Source organism: Tamandua tetradactyla, chromosome X (genome assembly GCF_023851605.1).
Source record: "Tamandua tetradactyla isolate mTamTet1 chromosome X, mTamTet1.pri, whole genome shotgun sequence".
NCBI classification, from domain to species: Eukaryota; Metazoa; Chordata; class Mammalia; order Pilosa; family Myrmecophagidae; genus Tamandua; species Tamandua tetradactyla.
In genome coordinates, this window is record NC_135353.1 from 173,496,913 (window position 1) to 173,515,859 (window position 18,947).

Consider the following 18,947-nt stretch of genomic DNA (forward strand, 5'->3'; position numbering starts at 1 on the left):
ACAGGCCCGCAAATGACAGAGATGATGACATTTACAAAGGAAAGCATTAAAATAGCCATGATAAATGTTAAAAGAAAACGTGAACACGGCTCTGTGAGACGTGGAAGCTACAAAAACGAGCCAGAAGGAACTTCTACAGGTGGAGAATACGGTATCCGCAATGAAAACTTCACCGGATGGGTTAAATGGCCGTTTAGACACTGAACAAGAAAAGACCCATGAACTGTAAGATTTGGCGATGAACTGTAAGATTTGGCGATGAAATGTAAGATTTGGCGATGAAATGTATCCAGGCTGAAGCTCACAGAGGAAATGGCTGGGGAGAAAGGGGAACCGGACAATATGATGTTGGGTTGCAAAGCACGTATTTAAAGTCCAGGGAAGTCTGAGTCAGAAAAATATATTAAGAATGAATGGCTGGGAAGTTTCCAAATTTGATGAAAGTTACACATCCAGATCCAAAAAGCTCAAAAATCTTAAGCAGGACATACACACACACACATCAGAAAACAAATAAACACCAAAGGACCCCATAATCAAATTGCTTTTAAGAAAACCAAAGCAGATATAGGAAATATGAAGATAAACAATTAAAATGTTTTTGTTTGCCTACACAATGAGAGACAATATTTGGAAACGACATATCAGATAAAGGTCTAGTATCCAGAATTTATAAAGAGATTGTTCAACTCAACAACAAAAAGACAGCCAACCCAATTACAAAATGGGAAAAAGACTTGAACAGACAGTTCTCAGAAGAGGAAATACAAATGGCCAAAAGGCACATGAAGAGATGCTCAATGTCCCTGGCCATTAGAGAAATGCAAATCAAAACCACAATGAGATATCATCTCACACCCACCAGAATGGCCATTATCAACAAAACAGAAAATGACAAGTGCTGGAGAGGATGCGGAGAAAGAGGCACACTTATCCACTGTTGGTGGGAATGTCAAATGGTGCAACCACTGTGGAAGGCAGTTTGGCGGTTCCTCAAAAAGCTGAATATAGAATTGCCATACGACCCAGCAATACCATTGCTGGGAATCTACTCAAAGGACTTAAGGGCAAAGACACAAACGGACATTTGCGCACCAATGTTTATAGCAGTGTTATTTACAATTGCAAAGAGATGGAAACAGCCAAAATGTCCATCAACAGACGGGTGGCTAAACAAACTGTGGTATATACATACGATGGAATATTATGCAGCTTTAAGACAGGATAAACTTATGAAGCATGTAATAACATGGATGGACCTAGAGAACATTATGCTGAGTGAGTCCAGTCAAAAACTAAAGGACAGGCGGGCCGCGGTGGCTCAGCGGGCAAAGTGCTTGCCTGCTATGCCGGAGGACCTCGGTTCGATTCCCGGCCCCAGCCCATGTAACAAAAACGGAGAAACAAAATACAATAAAACAAGAAAATGTTTCCCTTTCTTCCTCCTTTCCTTCCTTCTATCCTTCCTTCCTTCTCTCTGTCTTTCCTTTAAAAAAAAAAAAAAAAAAAAAAAAAAAAAAACTAAAGGACAAATACTGTATGGTCCCACTGATATGAACCGACATTCGAGAATCAGCTTGGAATATATCATTGGTAACAGAGACCAGCAGGAGTTAGAAACAGGGTAAGATAATGGGTAATTGGAGCTGAAGGGATATAGACTGTGCAACAGGACTGGATACAAAAACTCAGAAATGGACAGCACAATACTACCTAACTGTAATGTAATTATGTTAAAACACTGAATGAAGCTGCATGTGAGAATGATAGAGGGAGGAGGGCTGGGGGCATAAATGAAATCAGAAAGAAAGATAGATGTTAAAGATCGAGATGGTATTATCTAGGGATGCCTAGAGTGTATAATAATAGTGACGAAATGTACAAATTTTAAAAATGTTTTTGCATGGGAAAGAAGAAAAGATTGTCATTACTGCAGGGTGCTGAAAATAGATGGTAATTAATATTTTAAAATGTCAGCTTATGTGTGAGACTAAAGCAAAAAATGTTTGTTACAAAATGTATATTTTGACTAGTGCATTTCCTAATATAACTTATGTAGATAGTTTGATTGAACACCATAAGTACTTGGAATCTCAGGTAGGACATGAGATTTTGTTGGTTTGTCCAGAGTGATGCCCCGATGAATCCCAGAGTGATTTAATCAGTGAGTGGAAAAGTATTTGCAAAGTCCCCTTCAGGGGATCGTGAGAGTGGGGAGAAATTCAACTTCCCCAAGTTGAATTCTTGATATTCTCACAAGCAGTGTGGACAACCAAAGCAATAGGCTGAGCCACCAATCTTGGGTTTGTTCATATGAAACTTAACCCCACAAAGGATAGGTCAAGTCTACTTAAAATTAGGCCTAAGAGTCACCCCCAAGAGAGCCTCTTTTGTTGCTCAAGCAAACTCACCACCCTCCCCCTGTCTACGTGGGACATGACTCCCAGGGGTGTGGACCTTCCTGGCAACGTGGGACAGAAATCCTAGAATGAGCTGAGACTCAGCATCAAGGGATTGAGAAAACCTTCTTGACCAAAAGGGGGAAGAGTGAAATGAGACACAGTGTCAATGGCTGAGAGATTCCAAACAGAGTCGAGAGGTTATTCTGGAGGTTATTCTTACGCATTAAGTAGATATCACCTTGTTATTCAAGATGTAACGGAGAGGCTGGAGGGAACTGCCTGAAAATGTAGAGCTGTGTTCCAGTAGCCATATTTATTGATGATGATTGAACAATGACATAGCTTTCACAATGTGACTGTGTGAGTGTGAAAACCTTGTGTCTGATGCTCCTTTTATCTACCTCGTCAACAGACGAGTAGAACATATGGAATAAAAATAAATAATAGGGGAAATGAATGTTAAAATAAATTTAGTTTGAAATGCTAGTGATCAATGAAAGCGAGGGGTAACGGGTATGGTATGTATAAATTTTTTTTGTTTTCGTTCTATTTCTTTTTCTGAATAGATGCAAATGTTCCAAGAAATGATTATGATGATGAATATGCAACTATGTGATGATATTGTGAATTACTGATTATGTATGTAGAACGGAATTATATGTTAATGTTTTTGTTTGTTTGTTCTTAATTTTTTTAATTAATAAAAAAATAAAAAATGTTTTTGTCTCATCTTTACTATTCAAAAAAAGAGAATCAATTTAAGCAGATTTATAAAAGTACATTATGGGTTTATTAGATATGTAGAAATAAAGTGCTCAAAGAATTGCACAATGTAACATGGAGAATGAGACAGAGGGTAGGAGTACATTGTTGCAAAAGTCTTACATTATATGTGTAGTCGAATAATATTATTTGAAGCTAGTAGGCAACAAGTTAACAATGCACATTTTAAACCCGGAGTGACCATTAAATCGGTGAAACAAAGAGATAAAGCCAAAGAACCAATAACAGAGAAAAGAAATGAACACTGAAAAATATTTAGCTAATCCAAAGAAGTCATGAAAAGTGGGAAAAAAAGAACAAAGGAAAGATGGGGAAAAGGAAACAAATAGCCTCATGGTAAAATTAATCCCAACCATATTAGTAATTACATTAAATATGAATGCTCTAAACACTGCAATGTAAAGGAAACGTTATCAGATGAGAAAAATTCTGAACAAATGTATGCCAATGTAGTCAACAACACATGAGATGGATAAATTCCTTGAAAGACACATATTTACCACATTGATATAAGGCATAGGAAACCTGAAAAATGTTCTCTTTTGAATTAATAGAATGTATAATTTAACATCTCCCCCACCCTCACACATACACAAGCCAACTCCTTTCCTGGTAAGTTCCATCAAATATTTAATGAAGAAATAAAATCAAGGTACATGAACTTTTAAATAAGAGAGGAGGAGAAACTCTGACTCATTTTATGAGCCAGCTGCATTATCCTGTTACCCAAATCAGACGAAGACATTGAAAGAGGCCAATATCCCTTGCAAACATAGGCACAAAGTTCCTCAAGACCTTGGTAAGCAGAATCCATCAATATACAAAACAGATAATAACCCATGCACAAATAAGGTTTACTCCAGGAATGCAGTGCTGTTTTCACAATCAGTGTAATTTGCCATATTCACAGTAAACCAACGCTTACCTCATTAGAAGCAGATAAAACATCGGACAAAACCTAACACCCACTCATGATAAAAGCTCTACAAATTTGGAATAGAAGAAAACTTCCCTACCCTGACTTGAGGTCTATGAAAATCCTTCAGCTAATTCATACTAAATGGTGAAGGTCTGAACACCTCCTCTTAAGCCTGGAGACAAGGGAAGGCTATTTGCTCACATCATCTGTAGTCAACATTGTACAACGTCCACTTAACGCATCTTGGCCAAGTGTGGAGCTCCAGGGGACTTGGAAAAAAAAGTCAGGATTTTTAGAATGTGTGGCTGCTTCCTTCAGCCTTCAGTCAGTTTCTGATGGAGAGAAACTCACCTCCTGTCTGTTGTCGGTGACCTTAGAATACCCACATCCCTGAAGGAACCACAAGCTCAGCAGCAACCTCTGCTGGGACAGAGGGGCCGACAATAGCAGGACAAAAGAGCCTGGGGAAATCCTGGGAACTCAGGGGAGCCTGAGCAATGGAAGACACCACCCTGTCCCCCTGCCTCTCGGCCGCCACATACCTGCCCCCGGGAGGCACCGCAGGTAAGCGTTCTCACCTGCTCATTCCCAACCTGGGTTCTGTTGGAGGCTGCGGCCAGGGCCGAATCCTGGGGTCTGCTGCGAAGCCACAGTACTCCTGCAGGACCCAGTCAAGGACATTTGCCAGCTATTAGGACTTTAAGGGTATTTTTAGGAAATTCCCAAGTGACCATCTGCCAGCCATTAACAGCATCTCAGGCATCACAGTTGTGTCTACTTAAGGCCAAAGGGGCCCAGCCCTTGGAGGCAACACTTCCCCTCTTTTAGGGGGCAACAGAGATACCCTAGGAAGCAGAAGCAGGAGCCAACCTATTGAGCAACAAGGAAACTGAGCCTGTGGTTGAACCTGACATCTGTGTCGGTCATTCGACAGTCCTCGTAGATAGAGGCTCTGCCTGTTTCCCCCCCTTCTCTTCTTTTATAAGAGAGAGTTTCAACGTTTCTGCTGGCTTGACTCAGTTCTCCTCCCACCATTACCCACTGGATGGGGGCGATACATGGTTCTTGGGGGATGCACGGTTCTCAGGGTGTAGGAGAGGGGCAGAGCTGGATGTCGCGTGGGGATGCTCTCTGGGGTGGCTCGCCATGGATGAGTGCTGTGCATATGTGTGTGACAGCTGCACAGCAGCCTTGGGGAGGTGCAAATGGGAACGGGCAGCAGGCTGAAACTTTGGGGCAGCCTGTTGGTGAGGGGAAGGGGACAGTGGACTCAACTTTCACCCAGCCCCTGTCCTCTGGTAGCTGCACCCCTTTCCTTCCCTGTGGACCTGTGGGTGCTGACGATCGTGATGTCCTACCTTGCCCCACACCCAGTGGGCCATAGTCCGTGGAGCTTTTCCTTGCTGTTTCAGTGTGACCCCCAGTTTAGCACCGACCATACCAAGGCTGGGGGAAATAGGTCAGCGTGGCCCAGAGGCTGGAGTGGTCCTTGCCGAAAAGGTCTCTCCTGATGATGAACGGTAGGTGTTTCATGAGTAGCCATGGTAGTAGGAGTCTGAGATGGGCCCCCTAAAATCCTGTTGCCTGGTGTACACCCCTCCCCTTGAATGTGAGTGGGTCCTGTAAATTTGAGGGCATCTCATTCCCATAACAAGGTTATATTATGTGGAAAAGGGACATTGCAGATGACATTAAGGTCCCAAACCAGTTGAATTTGAGTAACTCTAGAGGCATATTAACTTGGGTGGGCCTGCCCTTATCAGTTGACTGAATTACCCCCTAAAAGAAATTATCCTGAGTAGGCCTGACCTTATCAAGTGACTTTGAGTTAATCCAAAGACAGAGTATCTTGGGTGGACCTGACCTTATCAGTTGACTGAGTTACCCTCTAAAAGAGATTATCCTGAGTAGGCCTGACCTTATCAGGTGACTTTGCGTTAACCCAAAGACAGAGTATCTAGGGTGGGTCTGACCTTAGCAGTTGACATTGAAGTTCCCTTAAAGGTGATTATGCTAGGTGGACCTGACCTTATAGGGTAAGTCCTTAAAAGAGGCTGGAGGACATGGCACAGATTCTACTTCTGGACTTGAAAAGCAAACCTCCACTTTGGAAGAGGGCAACACAAGGGAAGGAGCTGAAGGTGTCTCCAGAAGCCAAAAGTGACCCCTGGCTGATGACCAGAAAGAAAATGGAGCCCTCATTCCTACAAGCACAAGGAACTGAACTCTGCAAACAACCTCAGCGAGCTTGAAAGAGGGACCCCTGCCGAGACCTCGGATACAGCCAGGTGTGACTCTGCACCCAGACTCCAGTCCAATTATGCCTGCACTCCTGACCCACCAAAAGCACACTTCATCCAGATGAAGGAGCCACAGGGATGAGGGCCCTGAAGATGTAGAGCGCAGATCACCTGCATTGGGTTACTCTGTGAGAAACGAATACATTTCTAATGCGTTAAGAAATGGCATGCTTGTTACAGTAGCTAACATCACCCTAACTAATACACTTGCCAAGGGAGCTGATGGTGGGACTCTCTTGGGATGCCCCAGAACCTTGTGAGGCTGTTACCCAAAGCTTGGTAGGTATCCCTTGTTTTCCCCTGTCCCTGGTTTGGGGCATGATTCCCAGGAGCTTCCTGAGCAGTCACTGCTGGAGGCCAGTACGACCGGTACTGGCATTTTGCATTTCCCATCTCCACCTTTGCCTGGACTGCCCTCTCTCCTCAATGCCGTAGCATCCCTGCCAGTGGAGAGGGCACCAGCTCCGGCAGGTGGGGCCTGGCCAGGCTGGAGTCATCCTTGGGCAGCCACCTGCTTCCTCCCAAACAATCTCTGGTTCCCATCCTTCCACGCCACCTGTCCCCCACCTGCCGCGGGGCGGGAGGCGGACTCGGGCGGCTTGGGAATTTTAACCAGGCTTTTGTCTTCTTCATATTGAATGTGATCACCTGATCTCGATATTGTGTATTCAGTTGTTGAATTATGAGTCATCATGACTATTTAATCCCATGGGTGGGCCACCAGAGAAGGGAGGTGTTACTTTGTGACGTCCGTGAATCTGTTTCAGGCAAGTGGAAAATAAGGGGATTGGAGTCGTCGCCTCTGAACACACCTCATGGAACAGGGAGGCCCGAATCGAACCCGATTCCATCTGCGATGCCCTGTGTCCTTGGCCATATCCAAAGGATAATTAGGGACGAAGCCAACGCTTCCATCCTCTGCCCTACATCAAAACACCCTGACCGTTTGGCCCGAGTGGTTCCATCATCCTGGACATGATCGCATGCTATTGTTTTCATTTTTCCTCTCTGCAAAACAGCTGCCATTTTAGCCATTTTAAAGTGAACACCGCGGCGGCCTTACGGCCACTCACAGTGTTTCACAACCGCCACCCCTATCTGATTCCCGAACTTTTTTATCACCCTGTAGTACAATTTCGCAAGGTGTAATCTTCTGGAGGCACAGGGTAAAGTTACTTGGGATCTCTGTAGGATCTCTTCCAATTGCAAAATAAATTAAAAAAAAAAAGTTTCACGTAACAACAAAATGCCCCAACGGACCGCAGCACCGTGGCGGATTTCAGTCCAGTGCTTACCCTGGTTGCTTGGCTGCAGATGGACCAGGGTCATCAGAAACACAGTGAGCCAAAGGAAAGGCATCCTGGACACAGCTCCCGCGGGGAGGGGGGGCAGGGGTGAGCTGCAAAGAGAAGAGGGGGTTACGGCGTGGATGTAGCTGGGGGGCTGGGGGCTCCTTCATGAGTGCCTCCTGGAGCAAATAGTTCCTTGCAGGAGAGAGAGAGATGAGTGAAGAGGGAGATTTGTGTGTGTCTCTGCACATGTGGAAACCGGCCTGCGGATTTAGCACACTCCCCGCTCGAGCCTTATCCAGAAACCGGGAAAGGGCATACCAGGAAACATTCTGATGACAAAGCTTGGGAAGGAAGTTGAATTAAAAACATGAAATCGAGGCAGACGGAATTTCCTGAACAGGAGTTGCCATCAGCCGGGGCTGGGCGCTGTCTCGAATGCCTGGCAGGATGCCGTGTGACCCCCTCTGCTCCCGTGGCACCCGGGGACTGGATTTCCACGCGCATGGGAGCAGCCGGCTGCGGGACTCCAAGGGGCTCCTCAGTGCTCCCCCATCCGTTCCCGGGAGCCCCAGAAAGCCCGGGGAGATTTGGCACCCTGACAACGCCTGTATCGGGGGGTGGGTCTGCTGTGACAACACCCCACGCCAGTTTGTCTTAAGCCGCAGGGATTGGTTGCCTTCGAGTCCAAATCCAAGGTTTGGGCTGGACACGCCGTCTCCCAGGGTCAGGGGTCCCAACAAGTACCACTCTTCACACAGTGTGGCTCAAGAAGATACCCAAAACCCTTCTTCCTGAAGAAGGCACCAACCCACCCCCCAAATCCCCAGAGAAGGCTCGTTCCGGGACAAGGGGATAAAAGTTTTCATCTGCGGGGACAGATGTTTTGCAACAAATTTCTATTCACGGGCCAGGATCGGGGTGAAGCAAGCGAGGCACTCACCGCAGAGGCAGCATTTAAGCTCCCCACCTCGCTCTCCCCTTAGAAAAAACCTTCTCTATGCAATATTTGAAAACTCAAAATCAATGCAAAAAAATGCAGGGTGGACAGAAGAAGGGCATTTTAAATGAGAACGGGACGAACGCCGGCTGGAGCTCACCTTGATGGAATGAAGGGAGGGTGGAGGCTGAATGGAGCTCGTGCGTGGGGGTGTCCAGTGTGGGTGCTCCTGAGCCCCCCGGTTGTCTGTGAGCACCCCAAGCTCCCAGGACAGGTCCCTGACGCCTGGGGGGCTCATGCAATCAGACCTCCACTTTGCTCGCTCGAAGGAGGAGCATCTATCATCCCGTGTCACTTCTGCCCAGCTTACGGAGAAGCGGCGAAGCCTCGGGGAAGCTGAGTCATGAGGTTGGGGTGGGGTGCCTGAGCTGGAGGGAGCACAGATTGTGGGGAAGGGGGGCTCAGGCCCCTTGAGAGCCCCCACCTGGGGAGGGCACGTGGGGTAAACCAGGTGGGTCGTGTCCCAGCGAGCACAGGGAAGACACGGCTCAGCCGGGAATGCTGCCTCCTCCTCCTCCTGGGAAGACCCTCCTTGTAGCAGGAAGCCAAATCCAAAGCTGAGCCACCCTGGCCCACAGGTGAGAACTACAAAGGTGAGCTCTACACAGGTGAGTCCTACGCACTGAGCCCTACACAGTGAGTCCTACACAGGTGAGTCCTATACAGGTGAGCCCTACACAGGTGAGTCCTATACAGGTGAGTCCTACACAGGTGAGCTCTACACAGGTGAGTCCTACACACTGAGCCCTACACAGGAGAGCCCTACACAGGTGAGCCCTACACAGGTGAGCCCTACACAGGTGAGTCCTATACAGGTGAGCTCTACACAGGTGAGCCCTACACACTGAGCCCTACACAGGTGAGTCCTACACAGGCGAGCCCTACACAGGTGAGACCTACACGGTGAGCCCTACACACTGAGCCCTACACAGGTGAGTCCTACACAGATGAGCTCTACACGGTGAGCCCTACACACTGAGCCCTACACAGGCGAGCCCTACACAGGTGAGCCCTACACAGGTGAGCCCTACACACTGAGCCCTACACAGGTGAGTCCTACACAGATGAGCTCTACACGGTGAGCCCTACACACTGAGCCCTACACAGCTGAGCCCTACACAGGTGAGTCCTACACAGGTGAGCTCTACACAGGTGAGCCCTACACACTGAGCCCTACACAGGTGAGTCCTACACAGGTGAGCTCTACACGGTGAGCCCTACACACTGAGCCCTACACAGCTGAGCCCTACACAGGTGAGTCCTACACAGATGAGCCCTACACAGGTGAGTCCTATACAGGTGAGTCCTACACAGGTGAGTCCTATACAGGTGAGCTCTACACAGGTGAGCCCTACACACTGAGCCCTACACAGGTGAGTCCTACACAGGCGAGCCCTACACAGGTGAGACCTACACGGTGAGCCCTACACACTGAGCCCTACACAGGTGAGTCCTACACAGGTGAGCTCTACACAGGTGAGCCCTACACACTGAGCCCTACACAGCTGAGCCCTATACAGGTGAGCCCTGCCCACTTTTCCAAGGTGGTCCAGACCGACCAAAATAAGGAATAAGGAATAAAGATGAGCTTGGGGTGGGGTGTCGGGGTTGTGGGCGTGAGACCTGGTGGGAGATGATGGGGAAGTGATTCGGTGGGATGCCGTGACCCTCCCCTCGCCATTACCGAGATGCTGCCCAAAATGTGTCCTCAGCCTCTTTGGGGCCCAGGTGTCCCTGTGATTTGTCAAAATTAATGATTTCTTTTGAAATAACTAAAATGCAGCATTTTAGCCATTTCAACGTACAGTGTTCCGTTGCAGTTAGTGCCTTCACAGTGTTGGGAAAACACCACTTGTATCTAGTTCCAGAACTTTCTCATCACCCCAAATGGACCCTCTCACCCATCCCCTGCCTCCCTCCCCTGGCAACCCCTGGTCTCTCTGTGTCTGGGGATTTGCTCATCCTGAACTTTCCATATAAACAGAATCGTCCAGCATATGTCCTTTTACGTCTGGCTCCTTTTGCTCGGGATAAGGTCCTCAAGATTCATTCCCACTGTCGGATGGGTCAGAACTGTGCTCTTTTTTATGGCTGAAGGGCATATCCCTTTATGTGGATGCAGCAAATTCATCCTTCCATGCACATTTGGGTTGTTTCCACTTTTTGACTAACGTGCATAAAGCTCTGGGCGGGATCTGAGGCCACACACGCTCTCCGGGAGATCCTGAGAAGCTGGGAAAGGTAGTAACCCGAGGCTGGGGGTACCAGCCCCCTCCGGAGGTCCCAGTGGGCTGCCCCAGCAGCACCCAAAGAGAAACAGAACCCAGTCCGCACGTGAGCATTCCAATCTTCCGGGTGCCACATTGAAAAAGGTGCAAAAAGCGGCAGGCTCAGGACTGCCCATACATCCCACCTAACCCCGTAAACAGCCAAAATATCATCATGCCAACATGCAACCTGCCTAAAAACTGTCGGTGCATCACGAGTCTTTGGAATGCTGTGCATATCTCCCGGGGTTGGATCCGTTTACATCCCTGGGCTCAGCAGCCGCCTGGGGAGACCAGGTCCATTCCCGGCCACTCTCCTGGGAGAGCAGCCACAGTGCCCCTCTCATCCCACAGCCCCTTCAGGATCTTACCTTGGCTGCTGGCCAGAGGGTCCCATTGGGCCGGTCTGGAGCTCCGAGCCTCTGTCACTGCCCTCTCCAGGTTCCTGAGCTCTGCGTGGCGTTCCCGGCTGGCCGTAGGGAAGGAACTCTCCAAAGAGAAACTGAAGCTTCTGCTCCTTATTCAGGCTTTTAAAAATAGCCTCTGGGTGGGGCCCCACCGCCAAAAAAATCCCATCCAATGAGCGCCCTATCTGGTCTGTAACAGAGTGAAGGGACCCCCTTCTCGCTGGGCTTGGAAGCCGGCGGGCAGAGAGGGGAGAAGAGGTGAGCTCTCTTTGGGACCCTCTTAAAAGGATGAACAGACGCGTTACTCTCTTGTTCTCATTTCTTGGCGAGTGTTCCTGTTTGCTATAATTATAATTACCGCCAATTCCAAAAAGCGTTGGGCAATTTCCTGCAGTGGTAAATTCACCCGGCAAGCATGAGTGCGGGGTCCCAGCCTCCTGGTAATGTGCCTTCCCATTGTTGTGGCAAACGCCCCTCACCCTGGATTAGCTACCTGCCCACAGCATGGTGGCAGCTTCTCCAGCTTTCCCTTCCAGTGCCTGCTCTTCCTTCCCCACTTCCTAGCGGGAGCTTTGCCAACGCGTCCTTCCTCTTTACCCCTCGCACTTGCCATTGCACCGCAGTCACAGCCCATCTCCCCCCTTCCCTGCAGCCTCAGCCCATCAAGACCGGCGGGGTTGTTTTTGTTTGCTCCGTTTCTGTTTCCATCACTCACCAATGGCTTGCCTGAGCAGAGATGAACGCTTCCCTCTCCCCCCAGTAGGAAGGACCTTCTTCCTTCACCTGGGAGAATGTACTTCCTAGCAAGAATTCAGGTACTTCCAGGGCACGTCGTGCATGCGGGAAGCGGGGAGGGGGGTGGAGAGGCTGCTTTCCGGTCCCCTTGGGTCCAGGATCATTGGCAGGTGGGCTCGGTGGGATGAGGGGGAAAGGAGCTCGGTCCACTGACTTCAGGGGCTGTGGGGTGAGCGGGGCGGGGGGGGGGCAGACCAGGTATGGCAGTGCAGGTGGGCAGGTGCAGGATTCAGGTGTGTTGGCCCCAGAGGGTGGGGGCAACCAGCCAGGTGAGAGGGCTCCAGTGGAAAGCGAGGGTGAGCCAGGAGGGTCCTGGCTGCTGCTGGGCAGAACCGGGGGTGCTGTCAAGAGATAAGGAGGCAAAACTGACCTCAGGGTGGTGCCCCCTGTGTCCATCATTTCTGAGACCCCCAGTTGCTCAGGCCAGTGATAAGTGAGGCGTGGCTGGAGCCCTGAGAGTGAGTCAGATAAAGACAACCTCCCCTCTCGCTCCAGGAGAAAAGGGGGTGGCCCTCCGTCTTCTCTCCATCCTTTCTCCTTTTGTCCCTCTTTCCGTCTCTGGGAATGCTCTAGGGAAAGCTCTTCCTGCCTCTTCCAGCTCTGAGACACCCCAGGTGTCCCTTGGTTTGAGTTAGGGTTCGTCCCCTCACCTTCTCTCCTCCCGGAGGGACGCACGTCCTGGATGTGGGGCCCACCAGGAATCCAGGATGGGCTCCTCTCCACAGCCTTCGCTTCATCACACCTGCAAAGACCTTTTCTCCAAATCAGGCCCCATCACACTTGTGGAGGTCAGAGCACGACACAGCCGTTTGGGGGTCCCCTCCCTTCCAGGACAGTTAAAACCTGGGCTGTGCCCCCCTGTCTGCTCCAATTTCTCCATCCCTTCTTGGCCTCCCTCTGTTCCCCACACGGGCCCTGCAGCTCCCCAACCTCCCGCCACCCTCGGGGGTCTTTGCCAACGACCCTCTCTTTTCTTGTCTCTTTTCTACCACGAACAGACGCGCATTTGTGAAACAAGAAACGAGCAAAACTTCACAAACAGGACCAGCCAACACTTGCTCTGAAAACGCCCTTTCTTGAGGCTTCTCCAGATGGCGCAAAGAGAGAACCGAGGCATTTTCGGGGAGGGAGGGCACTTCCTTTTTGGGAATCCTGTCCCCTGCACGACCCGGGCCAGATGCGGGCTTCAACTTCCCTGTTTCCCCAGAAGCCGCTGCCCGCTGGCGTGGGGACCTGGGAAACGGACGCATAGGGTAGAGCAGCGACGGGCAGGGAGTTTGGGGTTCAGGGAACCCCCCCTCCCGCCAGGGTTCTCAGTGCCGAAACTGGGCTCTGGGATTCTTCGCAGGCTCGGAAGCCACCCCAAGTAGAGCCCAGGCTCGGGGTCCCGTTCCCCAAGCTGGACTGCCAGACCGGCCCGTGTTCCCCGCCAACTGCCCCATCCTTCCCACCTCGTCCTGGGAATTCCTGGGTTCAGGTCTCTCTCCTGGAGGTGGGTAGCTCCCCGTCACCCCGTGACCACCCCCTGGGGCCGTGTGCTCCCACGTCCCGTTCCACGCACTCGGGAACCCATCATTATGAGTTGGATTACGTCCCCCCACAAGATAAGCTGGAGTCCCTGGCCCCTGTGAGTGGGAGCATCTTTACAGTAGGGGGAGGGGTCCCTTCTCGGCTGCCTCAGCCACCGGGGACACAGGGCAGGCAGGGGTGGGAGCTGGGGTGGACAGCTCCATGCCCCCGGGGGTCTCCAATGCCCCCTCCTCAGAGCTTCCATGAATGTCACTGATATGGACTGTCCCCTGATTCCTGACCCCAAATCCCCGGCCCATTGCATGTGGGGCGCAGGGTCCCCCATAGCCGTCCCATCTGTGGCCGGTGGCTGCCCCTTTCGCCTGGAGGGGCCTCGGCCCGGCTCCCCAAGTGGGGGGCACTGACTGAGTTCTCGGCCCTGCAGCCCTGGACACCCAGCTCTCCGCTTGGCTCTCGGACCTCCCTGGGGTGACCCACTTTCGCCCTGTCTCCCGGGGTGTCCCCTGTGGCTGGATCTTGCCCGGAGGCCCCTGCACCTGCCACGCTGTGGGCGAATGCTGCCCGGCCATGTCCCCTTCGAGGCCCCAGAGATGCTTGGAGCTGCTAAATGTTACAGACGGGGCGGGGGGAGGTGGGAATCCCAGCCACAAGGCCCCCAGCCCACTGCACATGGGATGGAATGGCTGCAAACACTCTCAACACCTGTTCATTAATTTCCATAGCCCTCCTCCTCTCTCTGTGCTTTTTTGTCTCCTTCTGCAAAAGACACACATCGTGCAAGTCCCCCATTTAAAGAGCACACTTCCAAGGTATTTTAGAACACTCCGAGCTGCAGATCCATCCCCACAATCCATTTCAGAACGCTTTCGTTACTCCCGAAAAAAACACCCCACACCCCTTAGCCAGCACCCCTGAACCCCCAGCCTGCACAGCCCTGGATCTCCCATCTAGAATTAGCCCACTGATAAAAATCACATTCTGTGGTGAACAGCTTCATCGTGCTTTACAAGCTCCCATGTTACAAAACCCACCCTTTTCTGAAAGTGGGCAATTCCGTGGGTGTTTGTGCAATCACGATGTTGCACAACCATCACCTCTATCTACTCCCAAAACATCTGTCAACCCTCCCCCCCCCAAAAAAAAGCCGTGTACCCTTTTGCAGTCCCTCCCCATTTTCCACCCCACACACAGGCCCCTGGCCTCCACTGAGTTACTCATTTTCTCTGTGGATTTGCCTGTTTTGGACTCTGTATAATTAGAATCCCATGTTGCGTGGTATTTGGCTGCAGGTGTCTCTCACTCATGGCATGCTTTGGAAGCTCAGCCATGGTGCAGCGTGTATGAGAATTTCATTCTGTTTTATGGCCAGATAATATTCCATTATATAAATAGACCACACACTTATCCGTCTGTCCACTGAAGGATGCTTGGGTTTTTCCAGTTTTTGGCTACTATTTATTCATCGCAGGAGCCTAATAATTATGGCTCTATTGTCCCCAAATGCTCCATGATGCACTATTTTACTGCAATCAAAATAAAACTGAAAAACCAGGAAGTATGTCTGGTGGGCAAAGCATTTCATTGACTTCCCTCATTACAAGAGTGGATTCCAGACCTCAACGTGTTGCTCTCCAATGCTGCTCAGAGCTGCAACCTCCAACCTGAGATTGAAAAAAACCCAAAGAAGGTCTTTAGGCATTCTCTGGACACAGCGGCAGGGCCGGGAGAATAATTTGGGTTGAGAAACGTCCGTTCAGGGTGAAGCACGGGAAATTGAGAAGGGTCTCTGGTGGCAAATACGCTCTCACGATGCTTCTCTGTCGTGTGATTTGTGGTAATCATCAAACTCCCACACTTTGTGCACACCCCCCAAACTTCCTGCAGGGAACGATTAAACATCACTTCCCAGCTACCTTCTGGTCATTCACCGTGGGGTGGACACGGATGCCACAGAGTCATGTCGGGAGAGAAAGGACTTTGGAACTCCCTGGGCCACTTTCTGACTTGTTCCCAGGAGGAAGGTTTGAGACCCACAGACCCTCCTGGATTTGCCCCAAATCCAAAGACCCTTCTGGTTCTCTTGGGACTCCAGAGGCCCTTGGATCCATGTTTGCTTCTCTGTCTTCCAGTCCCTGACCAAATTCTCTTTCCTTTGGGCAATTTCTTGTCCTCTGAAGCCTGAGGAAGGTTTTTGGACTCTCCCACTCATCCTTACCAACGGGTCCACTCCCTCGTGAATTCCCTCTTGGGGAACCTTGGAAGAAGCAGTGAAGGCAGAGTCAATGCAAAGGTCCTGGGGCACGGGCAGCCCACGGGAGAAAAAAGCTCCAAGATGCTTCTGCTTCACTTCTCGGCATCCTTTCTTGAACTCCAGCACGTCCCCACCCTGTTCTTTCTGATGAGGGGTGACACGTGGTGAAGCTGAGAGTCCCCAGCCCTTGGTGATGGAGTATTTAGCATTTCACTGGGTAATCCCTGAGGTCAGGAATTTTTGCCCTCAGAAAGGTGAGGCTCAAAGGAAGGCTGGCTGAGAACACTGGCAGGGCCCTTGGAGTTGGAAACAACCTGTCCTGCCTTCTTTCTCAGCTCCAAAGTGCTGCTCCAGCACCAGGCAAGCTTCGGCGTCTCCCCTCTCCTTGAGCCGAGGATGCTCTGGATTAAGGTGCGGTGGGATGCAATGCGTCCTCCATCACATGCTCCGGCAGTTTCTCCCAGCATCTCCTGGTCAATTGTTGCAGGCCAGCCTGAGTCCAGGAACTTCCCAGCCCCTCTCCTTTGTGGACACATGGAGGTGTTTCCTTGAGTCTCTGCCACGCTGTCCCGGCTGTTGGGGTACTTTCATTCATTCCCGCTCGGGGAGGTGAGTCATCTGCAGACCCAAATGGAGAAGGCTCTGGACCCCTGCTCGCTGCTTGCTAGCCTTGAAGGAAACTTGGTCCTTAGGAAACTGAAAGCAGGGGAGAGGATTCTAAGCATCCCTGGGGCTCCTGTGCTGGCAAATCAGACTAAAATAGGACATCTGCAAGTCCCAGATGTCTACTCAGCTTGGAAAGAGTTAACAGACAACTGCAAGTCCCTCTCGTCTTATCTAGCTACAAAGAAATTAATGCAAAGTGCAAACTACAACTGCAAGCTTCTAGGGACAAGAATTTCCCCTAAAGCCCCCAAATGTCCCCACACCATCAAAAACATGTAACATTCTGGGCCCCAAACCAATTATTTGTTAATAATAGTAAGCATAGGGTCATAAAGACCGTTAACCATTTGCCCAAAGACAAATTTTAGGGGTTGGACAACAAACCACACCTTTTCCCTAGCTGTCTCCTCCTGGAACAGAGAACACGCCCAGTATTCAACGGTGGCGACGGAAAGTGGCTACCAACAAAACTTTCCTGTAAAGCAAGCTGGTCCACCACACTCATGGCATGTCCCTGAGCCCTCTAATGCATCCTCTCCCTACTTCTCTTTAATAAACCTTACTGTTTATTGCTAATGACCATCTTGTTTCTAAATTCTGTTAGCGTCAAGACAAACGGACCTGGATTGGCTCAGCCGACACCACTGCTAGCCGGGCACCTGTTACACTGTGAAACTCCACTTGCTGTCCCAGGGGAGCCTCAGTGGTCAGGACCACTCAAGGACAGTCCAGAAATAGAAGGCAATGGGGAAGCTTTGAGTGGGAGGCACGGTGATTTTTTTTTTTAATTAATTTTTTTTTTTTTTTGCATGGGCAGGCACCAGGAATCAAACCTGGGTCTCCGGCCTGGTCATCCCGGGATGGTGATTTTTTAAAAAATTAAACTTTATTTTGAGGTCGTTGTGGACTCACATACGATCGTGAGAAATAATACAGACACTTCAAATACGGTCTACGCAGTTTCGAAATAATGCAGACACTTCAAATACGGTCCACCCGGTTTCCCCCAATAGCGACACCTTGCAAAATTATCGAACGATATCAGAAACCAAATCTCCAAAGCAGCAGATTTTTATCCAGACGTTGCTTGCACTCAGGCATGCCTGTGTGCGTATTTATTTCCACACAGTTCTATCACCAGTGAGAAGACTGAAATTTCATCACCACGCAGATTCCCTTTGATAAACAATATCCTTCTGCAGATCAGAGAGGTGATGCTTTAAAGAAACAACACTGAGCCCCGGCTGGGCTGTGAGTGGGTGGACGGGGATTGCAGAGGCTGGAGGAAGGGGTTGTGACCTCGGCCAGGCCAGGGACGTGCGTCATGAGGAGTACAAAACGGGAAGGGGGAAAGGAGACTGGTGAGCAGCTGGGCTGTGCAACCTTGTGGGCTCCTGGGCAGCTCAGCTTCAGGTGCAGAAAGCACAACTGGGGCAGGAGCAGCTGTGACAAGGTCGGACTCTGATTGGAAACTCTGGGGTGTGCCAGGCCCCAGGGATGACAGCTGAGCAGCCCAAGGGCACATGCCATCAGTGGCCGGATGGCACTGGACAGTGGTCCCTGGAGCCAGGCCGCCTGGTAAAGAGGTGGACACCTGCAGGCAGCTCCGAAGGGCAGGGGCTGTGGAGCAGCCACACCATGGGGTCACTTCCAGATGTCGTGGTGGATTGCTGCCCCCGACCCCTGGGAAACATGGTCCCCAGACAGCCTTCCCGTGCATCTCTCCCCCCAGCAGCTCTGACCCAGGCACAAGCCGGATGTCCCCACCGAGCACGGGTGTCCCGAGCATGCAGCCCGTAATGGCCAAAGCACTGTCCAGCATCCCAGTTCAGGGACTCTGTATTTGCAGCACCTTAGCGTGACCTCTGAGACTCTGCTCTCTAGCAAACTGCCATTCCGTGTTGCAAAGGAAAGATACTGTTTCCTCCAACCACCACTCTACCCACATGGAAGGAGGAAGCAAAAGATACAAAGAATCAAAGCCACTGTCCATGGGTGGATGGCAATGCTGCCCCCAGAGGCCCCGGAACTCACCCAGGGTTTCCCCTGTACCCAGCGGTTCAGGATTCCCTAAGCCAGTGTCTGCGGCTCATTCATGGAGCAGAACGGTCATGAACAACTGAGAATCAAGTTTATTGCAAACCAGGCTGGTTTCCTGGAGAAACAGCCCAGTTGTCAACAGTTCGCTCGATTCTTCTTTCGATGACGCAGCCCCAAATCGGACTCTCCGACCTGCAGTCATTTGCATGGTGTTATGAGGGAAAAGAAGGGCAGGTTTAGGAGAATGAGCACAGTGGCCCCAGAGGATGTGATTAGAGATGATCAGATTATTGATCGT

General features: G+C 50.4%; 1 protein-coding gene across 2 annotated transcripts in view; it reads right to left on the minus strand.

The window, feature by feature from the left end:
* IL3RA (interleukin 3 receptor subunit alpha) overlaps nucleotides 1-11,911 on the minus strand; it is a 41,839-nt gene extending 29,928 nt beyond the window's left edge. Inside the window, exons 1-2 of one of the 2 annotated variants that reach the window (XM_077145749.1) lie at nucleotides 11,332-11,911; nucleotides 7,700-7,803 (exon numbers count right to left, since the gene is read on the minus strand). In XM_077145749.1, coding sequence (XP_077001864.1) covers nucleotides 7,700-7,803; nucleotides 11,332-11,357 — 130 coding nt within the window. In that variant the 5' untranslated portion in view covers nucleotides 11,358-11,911. Of the gene's footprint in view, nucleotides 1-7,699; nucleotides 7,804-8,793; nucleotides 9,015-11,331 lie in introns of those variants that run through there. The other variant, XM_077145750.1, reaches the window with a different exon arrangement.
* Between the last annotated feature and the right edge of the window lie 7,036 nt (nucleotides 11,912-18,947).